Source organism: Heloderma suspectum, chromosome 1 (genome assembly GCF_057233095.1).
Source record: "Heloderma suspectum isolate Gila_16-S chromosome 1, 16-S_ref, whole genome shotgun sequence".
NCBI lineage: Eukaryota > Metazoa > Chordata > Lepidosauria > Squamata > Helodermatidae > Heloderma > Heloderma suspectum.
In genome coordinates, this window is record NC_139458.1 from 155,840,438 (window position 1) to 155,863,358 (window position 22,921).

Here is a 22,921-nt window from a genome sequence, read left to right on the forward strand (position 1 = left end):
AGAAAGTAAAATCTGTCACTGCTTCCATTTCTTCCCCTTCTATATGCCAGGAAGTGATGGGGCCAGATGCCATGATCTTACTTTTTTTAATGTTGAGTTTCAAACCAGCTTTTGCACTCTCCTCTTTCACCCTCAACAAGAGGCTCTTGAGATCTTCACTTTCTGCCATTAGGGTGGTATCGTCTGCGTATCTGAGGTTGTTGATAATTCTCCCGGCAATCTTAATTCCGACCTGTGATTCATCCAACCCGGCATTTCTCATGATGTACTCTGCATATAAGTTAAATAAGCAGGGCGACAATATGCAGCCTTGTCGTACTTCTTTCCCAATTTGGAACCACTCGGTTGTTCCATGTCTGGTTCTCACTGTTGCTTCTTGACCCTCGTACAGGTTTCTCAGGAGACAGGTAAGGTGGTCTGGTACTCCCATCTCTTTCAGAATTTGCCACAGTTTGTTGTGATCCACTCAATCAAAGGCTTTAGCGTAGTCAATGAAGCAGAAATAGACACTTTTCTGGAATTCTCTTGCTTTCTCCATGATCCAGCAAACGTTGGCGATTGATCTCTAGTTCCTCTGCCTCTTCGAAACCCCGCTTTTACTTCTGGTAGTTCTCGGTTCACATGCTGCTGAAGCCTGAAAGCTTTGCTATGCTGCAATAGACTAACAAGGTAGCCTTCTGTGTTCTTTTTCATGATGCAATCAAAATTAAAAAAGAAGAACTTAACAGGTCAGTGCTGCAGTAGGAAGGGCTCTCACATTATCGTAGGATGGATCTATGAGGATGGAGTGACTCAGTATAGCAAGGGCCAGCAGCTAGTTTAAGAAGGCAGCTGACTCCATTCTCCAGAGATCCTGTGGGTGCTTCAAGATGAAGGGATCCTAGCGCTAACAGACAGAAGATATTGTACAGCAATTCAGTCTTTTTTTTTCTTTAACAGGTTTTCTGCAGTAAGGAAAAAGACAGAATAAAAAGTTTGAAAACATGGGAGGGTTACAACTGGATGACGGCTGCATCTGCATTCAGTGAATGAGGCAAGCCGATGGCACAAGAAAAGCCTCATCTAGAAATACCCTTAGACTGAGCTTTGCTTGCTCCCATGCTGAACTCCACAAAATAACATATGGGTACCTCTGATCCAACATTCCATCTTTTCATGGTAGCAAATACAATTTTGTAGAAGTGGATATGTTCTCTGAAGACAACTATGTCAGGATGAGGGTTTGCCTCCACTCAGTTCCACACATACCTCCCTCCTTGAGCTTGACTCACTTTGATAACATTTCCAGCATTCAGCATGTGGTACTCATGTCTGTACATAAAATGGTAACATACAGTATGTCCTCAATTTATTTAGATACCAGAGTTTTATTCTTTATCATTCAAACAATCCTGTGAGGTAAGTCAGTTAGACTGGCCACATGACTGCATGTTCTCCTTACAATGGGCTGTGTTGTGATCTCACTGACTTCTCTCAAGATGCACTGACAGAATCAACAGGTACCTGTGTTGCAGCAATAACAATAAAGTCCTGTGGCACCTTAACTAACAAATTAACAGTGGCATAAGCTTTGGTGGCCCACAGCCCAGTTCATGCATCTATAGAATTGGATTCTAGACCACATGTGTTAGTCCTTAAAGTGCCCCAGCATTTTTTGTCATTTTGAAGAGACAAGAAATAAGTATAGAGGGAGCTGAGGCTATCGCACTCTTGTAAAACCATTGTTGCAATATAAACAATGAAGAGTCTTGTGGAACCTTATGGACTAACACATTTATTCTGGTGCAAGCTTTCATGAACTACAGTCCACTTCATCAGATGCATTGAGTATTATGGAGAGTTTTATGGTGGTGATGGGGAAGAACTGTAAACACTGAGTCTGAAGGAAATTAAATGCAGAAAGTACTGACAGAGACAATCATATTATTAATATTGGTCATCCACTGTGCAGTTGTTGCTGATAATACAAACATATGATTGTGTGTCCCTCACCCGTCCCGCACCCCACATGTGCTGTACATAAACCTGAAACTCTCCATAGTACTCCATGTATCTGATGAAGTGAGCTATAGCTCATAAAAACATGTATATTTATTAGTCTTTAAGGTGCCACAAGACCCTTTGTTGATTTTGCTGCAATAGATGAAGATGTCTTCCCTTTGGAAACTGCCACAATATACTCCAAATTCACCACTGCTACTGCCTCCATAGCTAACACACAATAGGAGAATGCACACAGATTTACCCTGCTTAAGTTTTCCTGTAGTGATTGGTCATGACACTAAAAAAAGGCATGGAACAAAAGAGTACATTCACTTAAAAGGTGCTTTAGATATAGCATTTAACTTTGCCCTGTTGACAACTAATACAATGCAAATTCACAATATGTTAATGGCTGCCTGATTAGTGACAGCACAAAAATGGATATCTATGGAAACACCTACAGAACGAGACTGCAGTGTTAAAAAATGGAAATGATGAATTATAGAAAAATTAATGCAGCAAATGAGGAATAAAAAAAAGAGAGAAACTGAAATCTGAGAAGACCCATGGCAATAATAACACACTTGTGAATGGGGACACACCAAAGAAGAACAAAATGATATGCTTATACTAGTTGTCTCAGAAGATACTGCTTTCTGTTGTTTTATGCTACGTGACCCAAAATAAAAGTAATCAGTCTAGAAGAGTGAGGATAATTGTAACGATAATTATTTTTTGTTATTTATAAGGAGGGAGGGTGTTCTGCTTATTGTTTTCTCATTAACTGTTACTATAAATCAATAAAACAATGTTACCAAAGCATCACCACCACAGCACAAGGCAGATATCTTCACAGTGATGCTTCCATTTCAGAACTACTTTACCTTATAGTGCTCATAATAATAAAACAATTTTTGCATTAAAAACATCAGAAAAGCCCTGCTGGATCAGACCAAAGGCCTATCCAGTCCAGCATTCTGTTCTCACATTGGCCAACCAACAAGCAGGATATGGGCACAATAACATCCTCCTGCTCGTGCTCCCCAGCAACTGGTTTGTTGTTGTTCAGTCGTTCAGTCGTGTCCGACTCTTCGTGACCCCATGGACCACAGCACGCCAGGCCTTCCTGTCCTCCGCTCTCTCCCGGAGCGTGCTCAAGTCCATATTCATTGCATCCGTGATGCTATCTAGCCATCTCATCCTCTGCCGTCCCCTTCTCCTTTTGCCTTCAATCTTTCCAAGCATCAGGGTCTTTTCCAGGGAGTTTTCTCTTCACATTAGGTGGCCAAAATACCTGAGCTTCAGCTTCAGTATCTGTCCTTCCAATGAGCAGTCAGGGTTGGTTTCCTTGAGGATGGACTGATTTGACCTCCTTGCAGTCCAGGGCACTCGTAAGAGTCTTCTCCAGCACTACAGTTCGAAAGCATCAATTCTTCGGCGCTCAGCCTTCCTTATAGTCCAGCTCTCACAGCCATACGTTACTACTGGGAAAACCATAGCTTTGATTAGACGGACCTTTGTCGGCAAGGTGATGTCTCCGCTTCTTACTATGCTGTCTAGGTTTGCCATAGCTTTCCTCCCAAGGAGCAAGCGTCTTTTTAATTTCATGGCTACAGCCACCGTCTGCGGTGATCTTGGAGCCCAAGAAAGTAAAATCTGTCACTGCTTCCATTTCTTCCCCTTCTATATGCCAGGAAGTGATGGGGCCAGATGCCATGATCTTACTTTTTTTAATGTTGAGTTTCAAACCAGCTTTTGCACTCTCCTCTTTCACCCTCAACAAGAGGCTCTTGAGATCTTCTTCACTTTCTGCCATTAGGGTGGTATCGTCTGCGTATCTGAGGTTGTTGATAATTCTCCCGGCAATCTTAATTCCGACCTGTGATTCATCCAACCCGGCATTTCTCATGATGTACTCTGCATATAAGTTAAATAAGCAGGGCGACAATATGCAGCCTTGTCGTACTTCTTTCCCAATTTGGAACCACTCAGTTGTTCCATGTCTGGTTCTCACTGTTGCTTCTTGACCCTCGTACAGGTTTCTCAGGAGACAGGTAAGGTGGTCTGGTACTCCCATCTCTTTCAGAATTTGCCAGAGTTTGTTGTGATCCACACAATCAAAGGCTTTAGTGTAGTCAATGAAGCAGAAATAGACGTTTTTCTGGAATTCTCTTGCTTTCTCCATGATCCAGCAAATGTTTGCGATTTGATCTCTAGTTCCTCTGCTTCTTCGAAACCCAGCTTGTACTTCTGGTAGTTCTCAGTTCGCATACTGCTGAAGCCTAGCTTGTAGGATTTTGAGCATAACCTTGCTGGCATGTTAAATGAGCGCAATTGTACGGTAGTTTGAACACTCTTTGGCGTTGCCCTTCTTTGGAATTGGAATGTAAACTGACCTTTTCCAGTTTTGTGGCCACTGTTGAGTGTTCCAAATTTGTTGGCATATTGAGTGCAACACTTTAACAGCATAATCTTTTGGGATCTTAAATAGCTCAGCTGGAATACCGTCATCTCCGCTAGCTTTGTTGTTAGTAATGCTTCCTAAGGCCCGCTTGACTTCACTCTCTAGGATGTCCGGCTCAAGTTCAGTGACCGCACTATCATGGCTATCAGGGACATTCAGATCTTTCCTGTATAGTTCTTCTGTGTATTCTTTCCACCTCTTCTTAATCTCATCTGTTTCTGTTGGGTCCCACACAGAGGCATACTGCCTCTGATCCTGGAGACAGTCATCATGACTACTAGCCATTCATAGTCTTATCCTCTATGAAAAGAAGGTTGAGGTCATAGGAAGTTGTCTTATACCAAGTCAGATAATTGGTCCATCTAGGATCTTCTGCCTTCCTCAATGAGATGCCTTCCAGATGTTTTGAATTACAACTACCATCAGCTGTAGCTAGCTTGGCCAACAGTCAGGGATGCTGCAAGGTAGTCCAAAACATCTGGAAGGACTAGGCTGGGGAAGGCTGGTCTCTGCTGACTGGCATTGACTCCGCCCAGTTTCAGACAGGAACCTTTCCCAGCTCTTTCTGGAAATGTCAGGGATTGAACCTGGGATCATTCTCATGCAGTGCATGTGTGCTCTACCACTGACCTACAGCCCTTCCCCATATGCATAGTATTTCCCCCACTGTGCTTGCAGTGCTTCATAGGCATCATTTCAGTGACCCTTACAACACTGTAAGATGGGCTGGTATTATAATGCCCGTATTGCAAATAAGAATGGGAGGCTGAGAGAAACAGCAAGTTACCTAAGGCCTTCTAATGAATTTGTGGCAGAGGTGGAATTGAATCAGGAGCTGTTGCAATTCATACCTCATATTCTTAACCTCTGTGCTACTATAGCTACAAAATAATATTACAACCACTGGAAAACAGGATTTCCCCATCTTTTCTTCTGGGTGGTCATCACTGCCAGAGGCATATCGTTCTACCAGTGGTGTAGTGGTAAATTTTAAGATGCAGGCACTCATCATACCTGTAGCCATGGCCCCAAGGAAAGTCCAAAAAAGGCAGCCATGTTGATCCCTCTATCTCTCTCACTCTGTATTATGTCTGTCTTTTGTAGATCTTCTGTAAAACCCATGGGTCTTAGGGAGCAATCCTATGGCCACTAGACACTGTCTAGAGGGCCATATGATATGCTGTTTTCTGGAAACCAACCTCAGAGCCTGCGCTCCAAGGTCAGTTCCCAGAAAACTGACCTCCCCCGACGTCCACACTGCCCCAGAGGCAGTGCGGAGAAGCCCCATCCTCCGTACTCGGAAGAGGAGCATGGAGAGACTGAAAAGGGGCTGGGCTGGAGGTGTTCCGGGGCGGGGAGAGCGGAGCTGCGTGTCTGACACATCCAATATGTCGTACAGCAGCCTCCTCTCCCGGTCCACCCTCCCCCATGGCTAGACAGCTGAAAACAGCTGTTTAGCGGAAAATAGCAGGGCAGGAGAAGTGCGGAGGAAATGACCCCCCCCATGCCTCTCCTGCCTTGCTTTGGTTAGGTGGTCGCCTCCGAGTTTGGAGGCGGCTGCCTATCTTGATAGATTGCACCCTAAGTTGTCCATTCAAGACCAAGCCACGCCAAAATACTTTGGCTTACAAGAGGAATAGCTCACAACAGTATATTGTTGCTAGGAAAATTCATTTCCCCCAGCTACTGTGAGGATTGCAACTAAGGTGAGAAGGAACAGGGAAGCCTGAGCGGGGTGGCGAATGACATCATTGTCCCTGCTAATAAAAACATCTCCATGCTTTGACCCTGTGAGCCCTGGCCCCACTACACACAGCTATTCCTCACAATTCTGCCAGCTGTGATTTGAATTCTAATGATTTTCAGCCATCATCTTTGAAACCAAGAGAAAATCTGCACAGTAGCATGGTTCAAATATAAAAAGGAATCTTTGTCAAGAGGCTTATATCTATCTGAGACATTGGATCCACAGCAGAGTTTCTTGACATTTTTATTTTCAATTTTACTAGCACTATGAGTTTTCTTTCATTTAAGGTAAAGGTGGTCCACGTAAACACATGTACTCTCAAAAATAAAATCATATTCCAAAACTCACCCCAACTTTTCCTTTTTCTTCCTGCCTGCCACATCCTAGTTTTAGCCCTGCAATTTGGATTCCCACCCAGAAGCAGTCATGTTGCACGAGGAACTGTACACAACAGTATGGATAATCACTTGCAAGGTAGAAATAGACAGATGATGTGGCAGACAGCCCAACTGAATTGCATGTACAGGTTTCAGGAGACAGGTAAATAGGTGGTGTTTGGGGTTATTGGAACCACAGCTTTCAAGACTTTAGTGTGCCAAGCATATGGCCAGTGAACACAATGATTTCAGGAGAAATCGGAGTATCTATTCTAAAAAGTGCATTTAACATCCACTCAGAATGAGAGGAGGGGAAAGAAAGAAGTAGATTTAAACAGCAGGAACACAAATGGATATCAACCACTATATTAGCAAACATTTGCCACCATATTCCATTGTAGTATTTATGACTGCAAATCTTCTTAGTTCATTTCTCCATTGTATGTGGCTGGAACTTGCCTGCCTTTGCATATTTCCTTATCTGTTTCCCACCATCTCTCCCACAGTTCCCACTGCTGCAAAATTAATTAATACACATACCTGGATTAATCTGTTTTTCAGAACAGTTGGGTGAATGCAAATTTGCTGTACTGGTTTGTCACAATTGCACAATGTCAGTATAACAATAGTACACAATTGTGCTATTTATTTATACTGATTTATATCTTACCTTTAGGCCTGAACCACACACCCAGACTGCTTATAGTATTTCCTTCCCCTTCCCCTCAGCCCACAATTAGAAAAGATTTTTTTAAAAAGATTAGCAAGAATGGTGGCAGGCAACCTAACTCCACCCACACATCCCCAGAGAAAGCTTGCTTGCGTGTATATATATATATATATATATATATCTGCTTTCCTCCAAGGAGCTCCAATTTTATCTGCACAACAATCCTGTGTGCTAAATTAGGCTGAGAGGTCACCCAGTGAACTCTATAGCTGAGTGGGGATTTGAACCCAGACCTCCTAGGACCTAATCCAATACTTTATCACACTGGCTTTGGCACTGTGGAAGCCAAACCATGCAGCAATCATGCAAAAGACCTCAGCTCTGAGCAGGGGCGTTGCCAAGTTCTTGAAGTCCAAGGCACAGGCCCATAACACAAATTTGCATATATACGTGTGTGTGTGTCTGAGTCAAAGGGGAGGCAGTGCACACCTCTAATATAAATAAATATATATGTGTGTGTGTGTGCATGCGCGCGTGCGCACACATGTGCGTATGCACGTGCATATGTGGATTGATACATTAGAAGTGTGCACTGACTCCCCCCCCCCAACTCAGACCCTGATTGAGCAGTTTGGAAGACATTCTGCTTATGCTTGGGCCAATTTGGAGTCAGTCCACTTCAGCTCACTACCAGACCTGAGTCAAGGTTGGAAAACAATCTTTATGCTTCCTGTTGACTATCGTGGGAAATAAAAAAACACTGTAACTTTTTTTCCTTGGTCAGAACTGGGTGATAGTTGTAGGCATAGTTGCCCCTTAGCAGGGATTACACCTGTCCAATGTCAGAAAAATAGGTGCAGAGTTTTTTTGTGCTATGTGCCTCTATATATTGATTTTCATTTAAAGGGAACTGTCAATAACTTTTTATTCCTTGGAAGAATGGATGAAAATTTCAGGAATCGTTGCCCCATCAGGGGAGATCATGTTTGTTAAACTGCAGAATTGATAGCCCCAGGGGTTTTTGTGCAAGGGTAGCCTTGACATTTTGAGGATCTCCAAAAGAGGACATTTATCTCCCTATGTTCCTTGTGGACCATGCAGCAGTTCATGTGGGAGTTTTCCAGTTTGGAGGACGGAGTGATTTAGTTTCCCTTCACCCCCCACAGTTTTGGGGTAAATTTGTATGAAAATGCACAGGTCATTAGAGGTGTCCCCCAGACAAGAAACCTGCAAAGTTTCAGAAGGACAGGAGCAGGGGCTAGAGAATCATGAATCTAGTTTAAGACTGTTTCATAGTTAAGTGTGTTGGCATCTCATGTTCCCATCCTTGCCCTTCCCCAAAACACAACCATGGTAAAAAAAAAAAAAAAAAAAGTGTCCTAGGATTAGAAGATGTACCTGTAACTCGTTGAACCACACTCCATCTCTCCTCCTGCAGCTCTTAGCAAAACTAAGCAAAATGTTATTTTGAGACATAAGGACTGCTTAATTCTGCCTGGGTTTCAGACTTGTTTCAAACTCAATGCACATTTATATATATATGTGTGTGTGTGTGTGTGCGCGCACGCGCGCGCAGATATATATATGGCTGTTCATTGAGAATATATATATATATAAATATCACAGCATATAATATATATAATGTATAGATAATTATATATGTATATAAATAATTATTGTCTGCATGCAAATTTAGAATTACTAGAATTTATTTACATTTCACCAATGTTAGCAACAGGGGAACATGGGTGGGAGGGTGCTTTTGCACTCATATCCTTCTTGAGGATTTCCCATGGGCAGCTGGTTGGTCACTATGTGAACAGAATGCTAGACTAGATGGACTTTGGTCTGATGCAGCACAGCTCTTCTTATGTTCTTAAATATAGAGTGCCTCTGAGCATATGCAGAAAGCATTTCTTTCGCTACTGAGCACTTACATTCTCCCCCTACCAATTCCATTCCGCTCCAAACAACTATCCCTCCTCATTCTACCAACCTCCAGCAACTAACTCCTCATAAAAACAAATGTGTTTGTAAAAATACGCGTCTCCTCTACCTCCTCCTTGTCATTGTATTTCCAAGTGTCTCCTTTCAGAGAGGTAGCGCTTCAGAGGAATTTAGGAAGCTGTGGAGGGTTTGGAAGGACTGCACAAATTAACTATATTAGGCAAAGTGGCTGAGGGCTCTTTCTTGCTTTTTAAAAACTGTAAAGCCTACTTAAAAGCCCCAGCTCTTCCTTGATCATGATGTCACATAGCGCTAACTTTCCTTTTGGAATAATCTTGAGGCCTGCAGCTATTTAGAAGAACTTAAAAGTGAAGGGGGAGGAAGCCATTTGTGGAGGCTGACTGAATCTTTTGCTGTGCTGAAGCTACTAAATTTCTGAAGAGGCTGAAGTTTCCAGTTCGGGACAGTAAACTCAGACGAGGTGTGAATTATCAGTATTTCACATGGAGCTCTTCCTGCCCTTCCTTCTTCCTCTTCAAAAAGTCATTGCAAGCAAGCTCCCAGCAGTGGGCGTGTAAGAGCAGAAAACTAGAGGGAGAGAGAAAAAACAATGACCGGAAGGAAAGGTGGCAGTCTTCCCTCTAGTTTAAAAGGCCGGTGCATTCAAGCTACCCTCCCTACTGGTCTGCTAAGGGAGCGAGCCCTAAGGCCGCAGTAGTAACTGCAAGGCTACTGCGCTCAGAGAGAAGCAGCAGACTTGTATTAAGGCAGATGATGGAAATTGGGGCTGCTCAGAAGATCCGGGGCCTGTGCCCAGGTGCCCTCCCCAACTACATCTATGGCTCTGGAAGTAAGGTAATCTGCTCTTGAATGTATGCTTACATCACAAATGCAATGTGATACAAGCAATCCAAGCCAAATCTTCATTGAAGGGAACTGAGGTAGCCTGCAGCACAGATATGCACTGAATGGTTCACATTAATTTAAAAAAAATAAAAATCATGCTCTAATTTCTTACAATCTTGCATGCAAGTAGAATAACCTAAATCTCCTAAGCATAATATCTATCACACATAGTCATCTCAGTTGAATTAGCAACATAATTCCCAAATGAGATATGGTTGTAGACGCACCATTCCTCCCGCCCTCTACCTACATTATTGCTTCTCTGTATGACACATTCTGAAAAAGAAACAATGAATTGCTCCAAGAACTAATGTAACAATTACATTATTAATGTAATTAACAAGCATTAAATATTTTTGCTAATGATACCCTCCACAGAAGATTCCAAATATGGAATAACATTCCTTGGATAAACCTGGTGACTAAATTAATTGGACAATATCTAATTTCAGCAAGTAAAAGCTAGTAAAGCAGAAGCTGAATTCCTGAGGGGAAACTATGGAAGTTTCAGCAGCATATTTTTTATTTAACTTGCAAAGCTGAGTTTCTTTCATCACAAGGGAAGTGGAAATGCAAACAAAGTGAGCTGATTCTGTTGAAAAAGGGTGACAGAACATCCAGTATTTTGGAGGGCTAAATGCATAGAAAATAATGGATGATCCTATATTATAATACTGCAGTTCAACAGAATCATGGCTGAAATCCTGCACTGTGATATGCACTCAAAATACCTCTGATTTGAGAAGAATGTAAAACATCTGAGGACGCAATCCTATGCAGGTTGACAAAAAAAATTCTACAACTCCCAGCATGGCTTGCTGGGGAATGCTGGGAGTTATAGAACCTTTTTCTGTCTAAACATGCAGAGGATTTTGCCCCAGGTGTATGGAGTTTAGATTACAACCAAAGTATAGGGGTCACTTTGCTAAAAAAAAAAGAAAAAAAGTTATCAGTAGTTTCCTGCAGATAAGCCATACGAGTGGTGGTAGCTTAGTCGTTTACGCCATAGGCTATTTAAACTACCTCAGCCAACAAAGGTAGAAGCTGAGCTCTGACGGAAAAAGGAAGGCGCGTGTGCGCATGCACACACACTCAAAAAGAACAAGATGGAAGAGAAGAAGGTTATATGAAAGTATTTTTTGAATCATCAGATATTTCACTTAAAAACTCAATAGGACCTCTTAGCATTAAGAATCTTATCCTCTGCTCCTGTCAAACTCTGTGTAAAAGGAGGTGAAAGATAAAAACATACAGGTGTTTAGTTGGCCGCTTGCCCCTTTTAATCTCCATAAAGAATACAAAATTGACTAACTTTCAGGACTCCCAACACAGAACAAAACACAAACCTTAATGGTATTTCTCTTACATTTGGAAGTCTGATCTGGTAGTATTCTCTCTCTAGCACCACCTTTCCAAGTACCTTTGTCAGCATGGTTGCTGCTCCCACTGAGGTTGCTTGCATACCAGTTTGAGCCCATGTAAAAAGTCTTCTGCCCATGTGGTTCAGCTTGACAGCTTTGTTTACACACCACACAAGATATCATTGGCATGGTATATGCACACAGTGGGGAGCAACTGTGGGCTGAACAGCACTCATTCAGGTAAAGAAATTTGTAAAGGGGATCTGATAGCGCAATCCTATACTTGTCTACTCGGAAGTAAGCCCCATTGTATTCAGTGAGCCTTACTCCCATGGAAGTAAGCGTGGGAGTGTAGCCTTACGTGTACGTGTATATTTGCGTACATGCTTGGACATACCCTTTAAGCCGTTTGAACTGTTGTCATCTGTTGAACTCTTATTTACTGAATCCAGGCTCCTCTAAAGGATTGGTAACATAAGGGTTTATTCATAGCTTTCTATACAGAAACTTGGCCAGGCTCCTAACACAGGCCTGCAGCAGGATTTCTTTTAGAAAAGGGAAGAGAGGAAACGGGGTGCCTGGAGGCTGTGTTGAAGGGGACAGGACACAATTCACTGTGTCTGAATACCACACATGATCATTCTGAACCTTGGGACTTTAAACAAAACCCAAATATTGCATGAAATGTGTCTGGTATGGGCCATTTATTTCACACTACATGAATAAGTATTCCATATTTTATGTGTGTGTGCAGGGAATATTTGTTCTGAACAGCTACAGAGCTCAACAAAGCTGTGAAAAAAACTCAGCTCTCTAATAACTCATCTGCTCCGTTTGTACTGAAGTCTGACATTGCTTTTTTTTATCCCCTTCCCTCCCATTTGTCCTATTTTCTACATCTATGGATATCTGAATTACATACAGAAAGAATAGAATTAAGGACATCCTATGAACAATCTCCAACATAAACAAACTCTTTATAAAATTCTTTATTTTAAAGAAAAGGGTTAACCTTCAGTTTTTGCACAAAAATACTGATGTTCTTGGAAGTTCATAAAAGTTTGTTTTGAATAGGATATAGTTTGGAAGCCATGGCTGTAAGCTTGCCTCCCCTCCCCCTTTAACTGGAAGTTTCCGTATTCATCTAATTTGGTTGCAAAAGGGCAAGCCTTTTAATCAGGCAGTGTGTCTGTGGTCAGTGTTTTTAATTGGCTGGCGGAGTGAATGGCATGTTGCTTTCTCATTGGAACCGATTAACAAACTCTTCTCGGGTGATAACAGAGGAATGGTGGTAGCGGTCCCGGGAGGCAAAATCTGTATTCTCTTCAGTGAGCTGAGTGGTCTCCATGCCAACTGTTGCAAAGGACGGTGTCACAACAAATCGCTCCTCTGTGGATGGCTTTCCCCTGAAAAACAAAGGAACGCAGAACCTTCAGATGCCCCATTGTTTCCCAATATATCTGCAGCTGCACTCTGAACTGTGTAAACAAAACAAAAGAGGAAAGGAATCCACTCTGCTATGCAGAAAGACACGGCACTTCAAGAACGAATGCAAACTTTTCCTTATGGCTGCAGGGTTTGGCCAAAATTCATCACAGTCTCTTTCCTTATGTAAGATTTATTTTTCTTAATGCCAATAAAGGTTTTCCCCTTAACACATGTACTTGCTTCTCCTTCATTATTTCACAAAGGCTTCAAATGCTCTAGCCATATACAACTACACTATTTCTTCCAGTTAAATCTGCACCTTGTTGCTAAAGTCCATTCATTTAAAAGGATGCCTGCCATCTCTTTCTAGACATTTTCCAGTTAGCAGGCAACAATCCTAACAAAGAGTTAAAGAGCCCGGAAAGTTTATTGTGCACTGTCACAGGCTGTCAACAGAATGGTGAAGGCCACTGTGCACATTCTGTATTCTGAATGTGAGTCAAAACATATTTAGGACCATCCTCAGCAGCATCTGTCTTACCATATATGTATTGCTGAAGTGCAGCAGAGTTGTACACTTGTAATCAGCCATTAAACCCCACATGCATTGCTAAAAACTGCAGGCAGTTTGTTTTAAACAGGGCCTGAGCAAACACAGCTCCTAGAAAGCACTTTTCATCTGTAATATATTTTCCAAGAGGTCCAAACAGCAAGAGCCACATTTCAGAGGTGTTCTCATACCACCACTTGTGACCACAGAGCAGTTCCATCTTCAGCTCACAAATGGGCCAGTGCTGCTCCAGCTAAAGTTCAAAATGAGGCCTGAAAACTAGCTACTAGGATCAAAATTGACAAGGGCCTTCTGTACACTTCGTCTTAAATCTCATTAACTTCTGCTCCCATAAAAGAGCCCCCCATGGGGCTCTGTGGAATTTCAGAACAAAAATGGGAGGGGGGAAAGCGTAAATTCCCTCCTCTTGGAGCACCACAGCCCCAATCCTAATCTGCTATGCATGACTGGACATTTAGTCTGGCCCTCAGACAAGAAGGTGGTTCCAGCCATACTGAGAAGCATGACAAGCAGGGTGATTAGATGCAAAAAGGAGGACTGTGGAGATGTGGCAGGTGGCGGTTGTCGCTTGTTAGGAAGGGTGTAAAGTGTTGTGCCTGCTGAGATGCCTGCTTTCAAAATTGTTACAGATACAACAGTCAGGCCCTCCTTTGTACCTAGTAGAAGTGGCTGGTAGCATGTGCAAAAACAGTGGAGAGAATGAAAAGGTAAGCAGAGATCCTAAAAAGGATATAAGGGATGAAGAAAACAGCATGCACACAAAAAGAAGAAGAAAAGGAACTGGGTGCCTGCTTGTCTACGTTTTCAACAGATAGGTTATGTGTTAAACTTCTATTGTGTTCTGGCAGATATCCCAGGAGACACTGTTCCTGAGAGATGGTAGCGCAAAGGGTTTTTTTTGCTGGCAGTCTTTCCTTACATACTTTTGTCTCCTCTCTATGGTCACTGCACATCTGGAAATCAGGCAAGAAGTACAGCATCTGTACCAGCTTGGCTCTAATATCAGTAGATCAAGTGTGGCAGCCCCTGTTTAAACTGCAGAACGTAGCACAAATTGCCCAGCCAATCTTAGAAGATTTACATGCGCAGCTTAAAAGAAAGTCATTCATTCATTCATTGATGTAAAAAAATTATAAACTGCCTTTTAGGGTAAACCCTCCCAAGGCAGCATACAACAAAATTTAAATCACAAAACACCATACAACAATGATAAAAACAGAATAAAATAACAAAGTTAACAGTTATAAATGGATAGCACCATATACACAATGGTTGGTACCCAATAGAGTCCCAAGTCCAAGGGCCAAGGGCGTGCTTAAACATCTGTAATGATGAGGCCTGGCAAACACCAATTGGAGCAGAGTTTCACAAGCCGGGAGCCACTACTGAGAAGGTCCTATCCCTCATGCCTGCCAGCTTGATTGCTCTTACAAGCAGGCACACAAGCAGAATCAAGGCAGATTGGTATGGGTGAAGGAGGTACTTCAAGTAACCTGGGTCAAAACCATGTAGGGCTTTAAAGGTTAATACTAGCACTTCAAATTGGGCCCGGAAACACATTTGCAAAACTCAGCTGGTATAATATAGGTGTCACACAATCCGACTATCTAGCACCTACCAGTACCTGAGTGGCTGCATTTTGTACCAGTTGAAGTGTTCAAACTGCCTTTAAAGGCAGCCCCGTGTTGCGCACATTACTGTAATCCAGCCTGGATGTCACTAGAGCATGGATAACTGAAGCAAAGTCTGTCCTCTCCAAATAAGGTCACAGTTGGCATACACACTCCTGGCCCCCGCCAGCACCTGATGTTCCCCAGTTAGCACTGAGTCCAGAAGAACTCCCAAATTTGATCTGACTACTACTTTGCATATATGCATGGGGTTTGGTCACTCATCAGTATCAGAAGATCATCACTGATGTACCTTTTCAGTACTGCAAATTGTAAATACAATTTACAAAGAAACAAGACAAAGATACAATCTTTGTATTGTCTTTGTAAATATAATATTACAAAGTTTGATTCAGTTTAGTTCTACATTATGTTTTGAATTTAGAACAGTTGTAAGAATGCTCATCAAAGGTGAAGGAAGCTGAAACTAAGGCTGCAATCCTATACACACTTATCTTGGAGAAAACCCCACTGAACTACATGGGACTTATGTCTGAGTACAGGATTGCACTGTTATCCTGTCTCAGGGTTAGAAGATGTCTAAACTACTAGGATTTTTGTTTGTTTATCAACCAATTGAAGTTAATTTGCTTTTTTACTAATTTATTGATTTATAAACTCATTTAAAATTAATATTACAGTTACCAATGGGTGAAATATTTTGCTTTTTTGTTCTATATATGATCTAGTACACAGTTGGCACTAACAGCATGTTAAGCTACAGTAACAACTGTAACACAATAGGGCACCTATGAAGAGTCTGGGAAAGCATAGGGTAGCTAATTCCTATAGAGAAGGACCTACAGAAAGTCAGGAAGTGGCTATTTCACCCTTCCTGCATGGAAGCAGCTTGGGAGGGATGATTTTTGGTGAGATATGGTCTGGGGAAAGGGTTATGAAGCCCCTCACCCCACCAAAATTGTTGTCTCACGGGCTGTACTTTGTAAGACAAAAAAAACCCTGTAGAAAGAATAATAGAAATATATGTAATTTATAACTATTCTTAGTGGCATTATTAGTACTGCAAAGTTAATGGTAGTGAGCATACTTCTGAAAAAAGATAATATTTAGCTAGTAGCACTGGAAAAATGGCTATATATACAAGGATTAAAAGCACATATGTGCATTTTTTTAAAAGTGTACCTGTTGAGTAATATGGATTGTTGTGAAGACCCAGACAACTGGCCAGAACACCCTCCCACATTTCTTTACTATTTTAGGCCTTCCTCCTTCCCACTCCTTGCTCTTCATTTAACCAGAACATCAGAATTAATAAAGCAATGGTGCTCCTGCTGATGTTTCAAGAATGTCTTATTGGCTCTTGATATAAATGAACAACAAGGGCATTAATGGCTTTGCACTGACAGTATTGTTTGGTAGGTGGGTGAGGAATTAAGTCAAAATACGGTGCTGTTAACCAGAACAAAATTTTTGATATGTATCTCTGTAATGAAAAAGTGAGAGGTGGCACATTTATCCTACCCTAGGAAGTCCTGCAAAATTATTGCTCCCTTAGAATCCATATTGGAGCCATATTATGGTTGATAGGGTTCCATTTCATTTTAGCAGGTGTGCCAAGATTCATTTTACAAGTGAGGCAGGGAAAGAGAGAATCGGCCTTTACATCTGGGGAAAACTGTGCTCCCCCAGATATTGTTGGACTACAGCTTCCATTATCCCAGACCACTGGTGATGCTGACATGGGCTGATCGGAGTTGGGAGTCCAACAACATCTGGCAGACCATTGGCTCCCGACTCCTGTTTTATATTGTTAGCTAGGCTGGATTTTTTTAATGAGAAATACTTCTTGTGGTATTTTGTAACGTACCTTAATAACTAATCCTATACACACCTACCTGGGAGCAAGTGCCATTGAACTCAATGGAACTTATTTCACACATGCCTAGGATTGAGCCGTTAATCTTAAATTAATTAAGCATGTGTCTTTTCCTAGTTACAAATACCAACCTGCAGGAATTAAAAAAAAGTAGTTTCATCCATTTGAAAAAGCTGAAGTTGGCTGCTGCACCTGTAGAAAGAACAGACAAAATGAGTTACACAGTTGACAAGTCATTCTTAATAGCTTGACACATAATCTAGCACTCAGTTTAAAACTAAACAAACAAACAAACAAAAACCCCTGATAGCCCTGCGCTGAACTTTAATAATCTAAGGTGACCCAAGTTTAAAGGTTTCAGAATGGTGTTTTTCAGATTTCTCCTTAAACTGAGGATTTAGAATGGCCATCGAAGTAATTAATGCAAACATTAAAGGGTTAGCAGCAACCCCACCCCCAACGTCCTTGTGTAGCAATTTGTTTTTATTAAGCCTGCACTGGCATACATGGAGGCTATTAAAAAGCCCAACTGCTGCACTTAGGGAGGTACAATGGGAGGCCACAGGCCAGATGTGGAGGCCCCATGGGCCAGAGGTTCCCTACTCCTGCTCCGGTGCAAGGTGTAAAACAGCCCATGTGTGAATGGAAGCCGCCTTCCCCATGCAGAAAAGCACCTTTCGTTCCAACCCCATCCAATAGGGTTATGCCAGCACAGTGATGGGAAAGAATTGGGATAAGGCAGGCTATACATTTAAGTGAAAAAATACAACGGTGTTAAAGTAAACTAGAAGGTGTGGCATTTCCATTCAAGAAAAACCTAACACGTCAGAATGAGAATACTTACCTGGGGGTAGCCCTGGACTCACTTGGCCAATGTAGAAATACAGAATAATTGCTAGTCCCAAGTTAACAAGGGTGTATATCCACTGAATGACAAACATAATGGCAAGTGATCCTATAGCCTGTTGAAAAATGTAGTGTTTAGGATTATACTATGTTAAGAGCACATAAGGACACAAGAAAAGCTTATCTTGTTCCGTATTCTGTTCCAACAGTAGCCAACCAGATGCCGTACTGGGAAGCCCAAAGTATGACATGAACGCAAGAACACCCTCCTGCTTGTGTTACCCAGCAATGGGTATTGAGAGGCATACTGGTGGTAATAGACAGCCATCATGACTAGTACCCGATGATAGCCTTATCCTCCATGAGTTTGTCTACGCCCCTTTTAAACCTTTCCAGGTTAGTAGCTGTCACTACATGTGGTAGCATATTCCATAGTTTAACTATGTGCTGTGTGAAGAGGTACTTCCTATTATCTGTCTTGAATCACGTAGCACTCAGATTCACTGGATGACCCTGTCTTCCCAACAACAGCTGAGCTGCGGCATTCTGCACTTGCTCCAGCTTCCGGACCAGCCTTAAGGGCAGCCCCACATAGAGCGTATAGCAGTAATCAAGTCTTGAGGTTACTAATGCCTGCACCACCATGGTCAAGCTATCCCTGTACAGGAGAGGGCGAACTAGCTGAAGCTGTTAAAAGGCACTCCGAACCGCTGTGACCACTTGGGCCTCCAACGATGGATCTAGGAGTACCCCCAGACTACGGACCTGATCTTTCAGAAGGAGCGCAACCCCATCCAGAACAGGCAATGAGCCTCTCTCCCGGACCCGGGAACCACTCACCTACAGGGGCTTCCATCTTGCCAGGATTCGGCTTCAGTTTATTGGCCCTCGTCCAGCCCATTACTGAGTCTAGGCACTGATTCAGGACTTGCACAGCCTCTCCTGATTCAGATGTCACAGGGGATAGAGCTGCGTGTCATCAGCATACTGATGGCATTTAGCTCCAAATCAGCATACTGATGGCATTTAGCTCCAAATCCAAGTCGATGGCGATCCGCATCTCACTGTTCCACAGTGAAGCCAGGGCCTCAGCTGAATCACCAGCTCTCTCCACTGGAAAATTCCCAAGAGCATTCAGAAATCCATTGGATTCTATCAGTCTCCTGGGGCGGACCATCTGAATAGGTCCCCCACCCCCGTGGGAGGAGAGTAACGAGAGAGAGTAACTTCCGTCTGTCCCATCAGCCAGGACAGCTAGACTTGGGGGGACGAGGGAGAGGGCCTTTTCTGTGGTGACCCCCGCTCTACGGAACTCCCTCCCTAGGGAACTCCACCATGCCCCCTGTTTAATGAGCTTCCGCCATGCATTAAAAACATGGTTGTTCAGGCAGGCATTTGAGGTGGGTTAGGGTATTTTAGAAAATGTTTTTATTGTAGAATTTTATTGTTTTAAATTGTTTTATTATATGCTTTGTACATCACCCAGAGTGGCTGGGTGACCAGCCAGATGGACGATTAATAAATTTAATAAATAAATAAATAACGCCATAAGTTCAAATCTCACCAGGAAATGGTCTGACCATGACAATGGGGTTACTTGGAGCTCCCCAATCTTCAGACTACCCATCTTACAAGTTGGAGCAAAAACCAAATCAAGGTTGTGCCCTGCTTCATGTGTTGGGCCGATGACATACTGAGACAGCCCCATGGTTGTCATGGAGGCCATACAGTCCTGAGCTGGAACTCTGGAGACAGCCTCAGCATGGAAGTTGAAGTCACCCAGAAACACTGTCCTGGGTTCCTCCAACACCACTCTTGCGACTGCCTCCGCCAGCTCAGTCAGGGAGGATGCTGGGCAGCAGGGTGGGCGGTACACCAGCAGAGTCCCCAATCTGTCTCTATGGCCCAACATCAGGTGCAACCCCTCAAGACCTGCTCCAAGGTGAAGTGGTCTCCTGGTGATAGAGATGGAAGTTCTATGAACCAAAGCAACCCTCCGCCCCAGCCCTACAACCTATGTTGGTGCTGCACTGAGTACCCAGGTGGGCAGAGCTGAGTCAAGTTGACTCCACCCCTCACCCACCCAAGTCTCAGTAATACACGCCAGGTCGTCCCTCTCATCCATGATTAAATAGCAGCACCGCAAGACAGGAGGGCACAGTGGAAGAGCTACCAGCTACATGAGAGCTAGAGGAGGGGGGTAGAAGGGGAAGAGTGTATAAACACCTGTGGCCCATTCTACTTTGATGTCTCAACCCCCTCCTCCTGCCGTATCTCCTTCTGCCCCAAGTCACTGGAATAGTGGTGCCCCCTCCATGGGTCCCTGCATTAGAGTCTCCTAGGATAATATCCTTTTTGAGATATGGTGATTAGAACAGCACACAGTATTCTAGGATGTGGTCACACTATAGATTTGCAGAAAAGCATTATGATATTGGAAGTTGTATTTTTTTTTTCCTACGTATCAACTGGTGCTAACATTTTTTTGTACAATATTTTCATTATTTCTGTTGAAAAACCAAACATTATGTGACATTCAAAGGAAGATTGCTTAGAATATTCCACTTATCACCGCACCTTTGGAAACTTTTCGGGACCTAATCACATGCCCATTTTGGTGCATGCTAGAGATGGGGAAAAAGCCTCTCTCAGTGAGGTCATTGAAAGAATGAGCCTTCAGTGGCTTGGAATTCCTGTGTCAGAGGCAGTGAGTCTCTCAAGATCAGTTGCTGAGGAACATGAGCAGGAGAGTGTCATTGTATTCATGTCCCATCAGTGGCCATCTGGTTGGCCACTGTGGGAACAGAATGCTGGACTAAGCCTCTGGTCTGATTCAGCGCGGCTCTCCATATGTTCTTAATACATGACCTGGAGATGCAAATTAAGCAAGTGGTGTGAAGTAAATCACATAACTCACATTTTCAGATTTCTTTGGATGCAGAAAAGCCCTTTGACAAATTTCATTGGAAATTCATTTTGAAAACCTTGACGAATTTTGGTTTTCTATAGAATTTCTGAAATGGGTTAAAATTCTGCACTTGGCCCTAAGAGCTAGAGTTATGACTAATGGTTTATTTTTGGCTTTTTTTTTTTTTTTTTACTTGGGTGGGGCACCAGACAAAGATGTCCACTTCCCCCAATGATCTTTGATTTATGTTTGGAACCCCTGGTGTGTGCTATTAGACAAAACAGTAGTATTCATGGTTTTGTGCACGCTGGCTTAGAATTTAAAATTATTTTTTATGCTGATGATCTTTTACTGTTTATCTTGAAATTCCAGTTGTCAGTTCCATCTTTGATGAAACTGATTAATACTTTTGGTGATTTGTCTGGCTATTCAATTACTTGGTCAAAGTCGGAAATAATGTCGATTAGAGATAGGGTATACTCTACAGTATTAGCTAACTGGTAATTCCAATGATGCCCAGATTTCATTACTTATTTGGGAATAATTATCCCTAGAGATATAACTTAAATGATTACATTAAATTTAAACAAGTTGGTTAATGATATTTCATGAGATATAGACAGATGGGCATCTTTAAAGTTCAGTTAATGGGGTAAGGTTAATATACTGAAGATGAATAATATACCTCAAATTGTTTATTTTTTATGTGGGATCTCCTTACTTATACCTGGCAAATATTTCCAAAAGCTTAATGCTTTTTTCACAATTTGGGTGGGTGGGGGGAGGGTCGGGTCCTTTCCACCAAGGACATCTTTGAGAAGGATGCATTTTCCAGTTAAAGAAGGTGGGTTTGGCTTTCTGGATCTTGCTACATATCATTGGGTTTATCTGCTGAATGCCACTAAATTTTGGTCTTCAATGCAGAGTTGGCTTTCCACCTCGGTCAGTTTTGCTATTGGAAACACTTATTGAAGCTGGCCAGGTATATCAACCCATTCATGTTTATAAATACTTATTATCAGTGAATAAATATGATACACGGGGTCTTCAGCAGGAACAGGGAGTGGAACAGGGAATTGGAATGTCCTATTTTGCCTTATCAATGGACTTCTGCTTTGGCATCTGTACCTGATATGTCTATGGATCTCCGGTTACATCTTATTCAGGAAAAACTCTTGTTTTGGGTCTATTGGATGCCACAACGTCTCTTTAATAAAAGTTTGTCTAACTCGGCTAATTGTTGGAGGTGTAATACAGTTAATGCTTCTTTTATTCATACGTTTTGGAAATTCCCAATAGTTGTCTTCTTTGGGGAGGAAATTATTATATGGATAAACTTTGTATCGGAAAGCTCTTTAATATTTATTGATGTACATGTTCTCTTAAATTATTTACCTGCTTCATGGAATGTAACACTTGGTCAGAGTAAATTGATTTTTCACACCCTCTTTACTGCTAAACGACTGATACTACAATACTGGAAGGATAAAAGCTCATTGCCTATAATGCAATGGATTGAAGACCTAACAACAACAGCAACATCTGAAAGAGTGGTGCCGCTTCCGAATGGACTTATATTCCAGGACCTCTCACAATACTTCGGCTGATCTCTTGCAGGCGCCCCACAGCTGCTGCACAAGGTGGAAGCAGCTGATGGGCAGGAGTGGTGGCAAGCTGGGCATGCATATGTGTGCCAAAAAAAGGGAGCAGGTGTGGCCAGCTGGGTTGGCTGGCTGGCCAGCTGGCTGGCTGGCCAAGCAGGCCGGGTGGGCAGGAGGCGAGCAGGTGGTTGACGCGCAAGTGAGTGGCTGCTTCTTGGTCCTGTCGGCTGCCTGCATGGCCAGCCAGCTGGTGGAAGCAAGTGTATAATTTCTCTGGCTCCTCTGTAGCCATCGCGGGCATTATTATTGTCCCTATCGTCCACACCTGAGGCTCTACTGATTCTTCCAGAACAAAATGTATTTTTGAACCAAGGTATCAGGGTACTGTCAACGAAAATACAAAGTACAACTACACATGTACAAACAGCCAGAATGTATGAACTCCTCTGTAACACTCTGAACTTGGGAGGTTCCAGTTAGCTATCAAGGCTAATAGTTGCTGATAGATCTCTCCTCCATTAACTTATAGTGGCTATGACCATTGCTAACATGGTTAACTGCCATCCCTTCTCACTCATATAAACATTCGAGTGGTTTTAATTACA

At 42.5% G+C, this 22,921-nt stretch overlaps 1 protein-coding gene across 1 annotated transcript in view; it reads right to left on the reverse strand.

The window, feature by feature from the left end:
- Positions 1-12,426: 12,426 nt before the first annotated feature.
- SLC12A8 (solute carrier family 12 member 8) overlaps positions 12,427-22,921 on the reverse strand; it is a 91,232-nt gene continuing 80,737 nt past the window's right edge. Inside the window, exons 12-14 of the mRNA XM_084807644.1 lie at positions 17,806-17,923; positions 17,093-17,153; positions 12,427-12,861 (exon numbers count right to left, since the gene is read on the reverse strand). Of these exons, the coding sequence (XP_084663770.1) occupies positions 12,696-12,861; positions 17,093-17,153; positions 17,806-17,923 (345 nt within the window). The 3' untranslated portion in view covers positions 12,427-12,695. The remainder of the gene's footprint in view (positions 12,862-17,092; positions 17,154-17,805; positions 17,924-22,921) is intronic.